The following is a 4232-nucleotide window of genomic DNA, read 5'->3' as shown; positions in this document are numbered from 1 at the left end:
CCAGTAGGGTGATTGCAGGGTCATATGGAAGGTCAATTTTTAGAGCTTTTAGGAATCGCCACACTCCTTTCCACAGAGGTTGCACTAGTTTACACTCCCACTAATTTCTGAAGACATGTGTGAGGAAAAAATTGTTTATGAACTGATATATTTTCTCTTCATTAAAGCCCTGGCAAGAAGGTCAAGAATCAGAGTGCTCTACTACCTGCAAAACAGATCCTAGAGAGAGCTAAGTTTCTGGAGGACAGATTTACAACAGATTCTGAAGTCAGACAATACACAGAAATATTTTAATGTTAAGGTTTTACATTTTAGACAGAGTAAAGTATCATGTAAATATATTTTCCTTTTAAACCTGCTTTTGTTTACATTTGTGGTTTTAATGAGGACTTGTTTCATGTCTGGCAATATTATGAGCTATTTGCCTATACTAATTACTTCTCAAAAATCCCCATCAATGGTAGGTGCTATTAACGAACAAAACAGAGAGGTGGAATAGACCTCTCAGTAAAAAACCAAGCAATGGGTTTCTGGTCCTTCTACTCAGAGAGGATTAAGCTATCCTGCCCAATTCCCCTTCACCACCACACTCCACTTTCACTTTCTTACCCAATGTATAAAGGGATACTTCTGTTTTTATACCACAGGTAGCATTTCACGTTAATTTTCTCATTTCCGGTGTAAATAGTTTATTGTCATTGTAACATAATAAAATATTTTTCTCACACTGTAGCAAATGAAAATAACAAATACAAAAATTGACAAAGATGGTTAATATATATTAGACCTCAATTCAGAGGTAGATGTGAGGCTAAAGAAACTTAATCTTCAGGTTCTCTTGAGTTAAAACCTCTTCCATGGCCACATTTTGATTTTGGATTTTTATTTTTTTCTTAAGGAAAGCAGGAAAGCCTCGAAAACAGCATGTGTTTCAGGATTCTCAAAAGGTAGGCTTGTTCTTAGGTATTCTAAAAATATCCCCACCAGTGATTTCCTTCAAAAACTCAAATTAAATGTTGTCTGAACTGGAGTTTTCTTTCTGTGGAAATTATTATAAAGTATCTTACAGAAAGGTGAACCAAAGTATCCCCAATTACAGAATAGCAAACATTATATTGAGGGAAAATGAATAAGAGATTGATAATCATTTAATTAGAACTTGTATCTCAGTTAAGTATAGGTAGAGTTTGCCTGTGTGTTTTTCCTCTCCATTTTATTGTGTTCCTACCTTATATCACTATGCCTCCTAAGTTATTGCACTTTTTTTGTTCTTTTATTTGAGTAAATGAGTTGCCTTATTTTACAAATGGATTTTGTAGGGAGATTGGTTATAATTCAACCTCATTTTTATTTTCCCACATTAAATAAACCTGGTTGCAATATAACAAGACCAGAGAATCATATATCATTATCTATCTTCCTCTCTATGATCTTAGGTACAATTAACTGTTAGTGGTAACAACAGCTGTATTTGTAACTGCAGACTTTCAGTGTTGTGAGTTTTTTACTTACAATATCATGACAAACTTTTCAAGATTTTTGTTCTTTGGAAGAATATTTTAATACAGACCATCTCTTGGGTCAATAATTCCTTAGAACATTATTTTTATTTTATATAAAAATTATATATCAGTTGGTTAATAATGTAGATAGTCTTAACTACATATTTTTAAAATGTAAAATAAGATAAAATATTTCTATAAACTTATCAATAAAAAATCTGATTAGTTTTTATGTGAACACATATCATTTAGGCATTCATCCTTAACTTGATTTTATCTTCTTTTTGAAATAAATATACTGGTTCTAATAAAGTATCACTTGCTAGTATACAACTGGTTAATTCTGGACTAGAATTCCAAGAATGTCTTTTAGACAAAGAATATAATGTTCCACCTTGATTAGGCAGTCAGCCCATTTAATCTGAGACTTTACAAGTCTTAAAAAGAATGAGAAACTGATGACTTTCTGTTTAAATTATGCTTTTCACTGAGTGTTTTATGCTCAATGACTGAAGTCTCATTGTCTGAATAAAAAAAAATCTTAGACACTCATGGTGTAATAACAGTTCCTAAAATGTGCTTCAAATTATAGATCTTAAAGGTTAGGATTTCTTTTTCCAAAGTCTCACCTTACAAAGCTTTATTATTTTAAATATATGTCATTCAGCTTTCATAAGATTTTGATATAGATAATCAACAAATAATGTTTGCTTAAAACTTACTTGAAAAAGGAATTGCTGTGACTTTCTAATTACAACCCCCAAGTGGAATGAACGAGATGATTTTTAAATTAATTATCTCACAAAATAAAAGAAAATCTCCATTTTGTGTTTTGTTTCTTATCTAGAAGAAAAGATATGCTTTCAAGGTGGTATCTTAATTTTCAATTTCAAAGACACGGCTTGGTGGAGGCAACAAGGCTCATTCAGGTACCAATCACTCAACTATTAAATCGCTGTTTAGTGAAGCAATTAACGAAGTAAATCAGAAGACATTGTGTTCCCACCAAAAATTTACTATAATTAAATCCAAAAAATCACAAAACTAGTTTCAGACATACTGTTTAAAGGTATGTATCTCATTTAAATAATTATGTACCATGACTGTATTTAGTAGATAGCATATTTTTTTATCCATAGCTTCCAGCTTTAAGCATTTTTTTGAAATTCTTATCTTGTGTAATGAGTTACCCAGCTTCTTTATATCATTCTATAGCGAGGAATATTAGTAAAAGCATAATTCAAAAATCAATGTAAATGTATACACTAAGTATTCAAAATATGTGTAGGTAATGGTGAGAGCCATAGGAGAATATTGTGCTTACTCTCCTCATTCGACTGGACACCAAGCTCCACACTCAAATGTGCTTTCTACTCAGTCAGCTCTCCATCATTGACATGATGTACATCTCCACCACTGTGCCCAAGATGGCAGCTAACTTTCTGTCCAACAGTAAGACCATTACATCTTTGGGCTGTGAGACTCAAACATCTGTGTTCCTGGCCCTTGGTGGAACTGAAGCCCTTCTTCTCAGTTTCATGTCTTATGATCGCTATGCAGCCATCTGCCATCCCTTACATTACCCAACTCTTATGAACAAGACGACTTGCTGCTTCCTGGTTGCTTGTGCATGGACCAGTAGTTCTATCAACTCTTTAGTACCTACACTATATGTATTTCAGCTTCCATTTTGTAGATCTCGGCCCATTAACCACTTTTTCTCTGAAGTTCCATCCTTATTGCTATTGGTGTGTAAGGACACCTCCCGGTATGAGTATACCATCCTCTTGAGTGGACTTACTATTCTGCTGCTGTCATTCATGACCATTCTAGCTTCCTCTGCTCGAGTGCTTACTGTGATATATTCCAGATGAGCTCAGTTAAAGGGCAAACTAAAGCTGTTTTCATTTGTTCCTCCCACCAGATTGTGGCAAGTTTATTCTATGTGACAGGTCTTTTTACCTACACAAGGGCACACTCTTTGCAGTCTTCTTCACAGGATAGGACAGTGGCAGTATTTTACAGCTCTCCTGAATCCATTTATCTACACTTTGTGGAATAAGAAGGTTATGGGAACTGTGAAGAGACTGCTGAGATAAAGGATATTGGTTCAGAAAATCTGACATGTAGAAATTTTGATTGAGGATTAAAATTTTAATTGCTGCTTCTGAATACTACCTGGAAAGATGTAAAGATAATTTTCTGTGTAGAAGTCTGAGAAACAATGTGCATGCAAATCAAACTTGTTTAAGTTCTAAAGCAAGAGAATTCAAACTTGTCTAATGTTCTACTCAAAGTTCTCATGGCATTAATGTCTGTAATTCTTTTCTTTAATATTCTGATATGCAATTAATAGGAAATAAAATTTACTAAAACATTTAGCATTAGGATAATCTATATAGTGAACAAAGTTAATATAGCAAAAAGTGCATAATCCACTCATCCATAAATTCACTCAACAAATGTTTCAATGCTTTAACTATGTGTGTGACATTGTTAGAGGAACTGGTTTTGTAGGATTACATAAAAACAAAAACTGATAGAAACGTCTTTCTGATTAACAACCTTAATTTCTTCTGCAACCTTAATTTCTTTTTGCCATATAAACTAACATATGACAGTTCTCAGAGATTAGGACATGGATATCCTTAGTGAGCCATTTTTCTCCCTACTTCTTTAACATTCTGTGACATGGTGTGTACTCAAGAGTAGAACACCAAGCCTAACTTC

At 33.5% G+C, this 4232-nt stretch overlaps 1 protein-coding gene across 1 annotated transcript in view; it reads left to right on the top strand.

Annotated features, from left to right (window-relative positions):
• LOC103274689 (olfactory receptor 2AK2-like) overlaps positions 1-3601 on the top strand; it is a 4741-nt gene extending 1140 nt beyond the window's left edge. The window contains 4 exon segments of the mRNA XM_021705961.1: positions 899-947; positions 2810-3361; positions 3364-3527; positions 3529-3601. Of these exon segments, the coding sequence (XP_021561636.1) occupies positions 899-947; positions 2810-3361; positions 3364-3527; positions 3529-3601 (838 nt within the window).
• The last annotated feature ends 631 nt before the right edge of the window (positions 3602-4232 follow it).

The sequence above is a fragment of the Carlito syrichta genome, unplaced genomic scaffold, assembly GCF_000164805.1.
Source record: "Carlito syrichta isolate Samal-C Ts95f unplaced genomic scaffold, Tarsius_syrichta-2.0.1 Scaffold314856, whole genome shotgun sequence".
In the NCBI taxonomy this organism is placed as follows: domain Eukaryota; kingdom Metazoa; phylum Chordata; class Mammalia; order Primates; family Tarsiidae; genus Carlito; species Carlito syrichta.
Note: the sequence above shows the minus strand (reverse complement) of the source record. Positions and strands in the feature narration are given on the sequence as shown.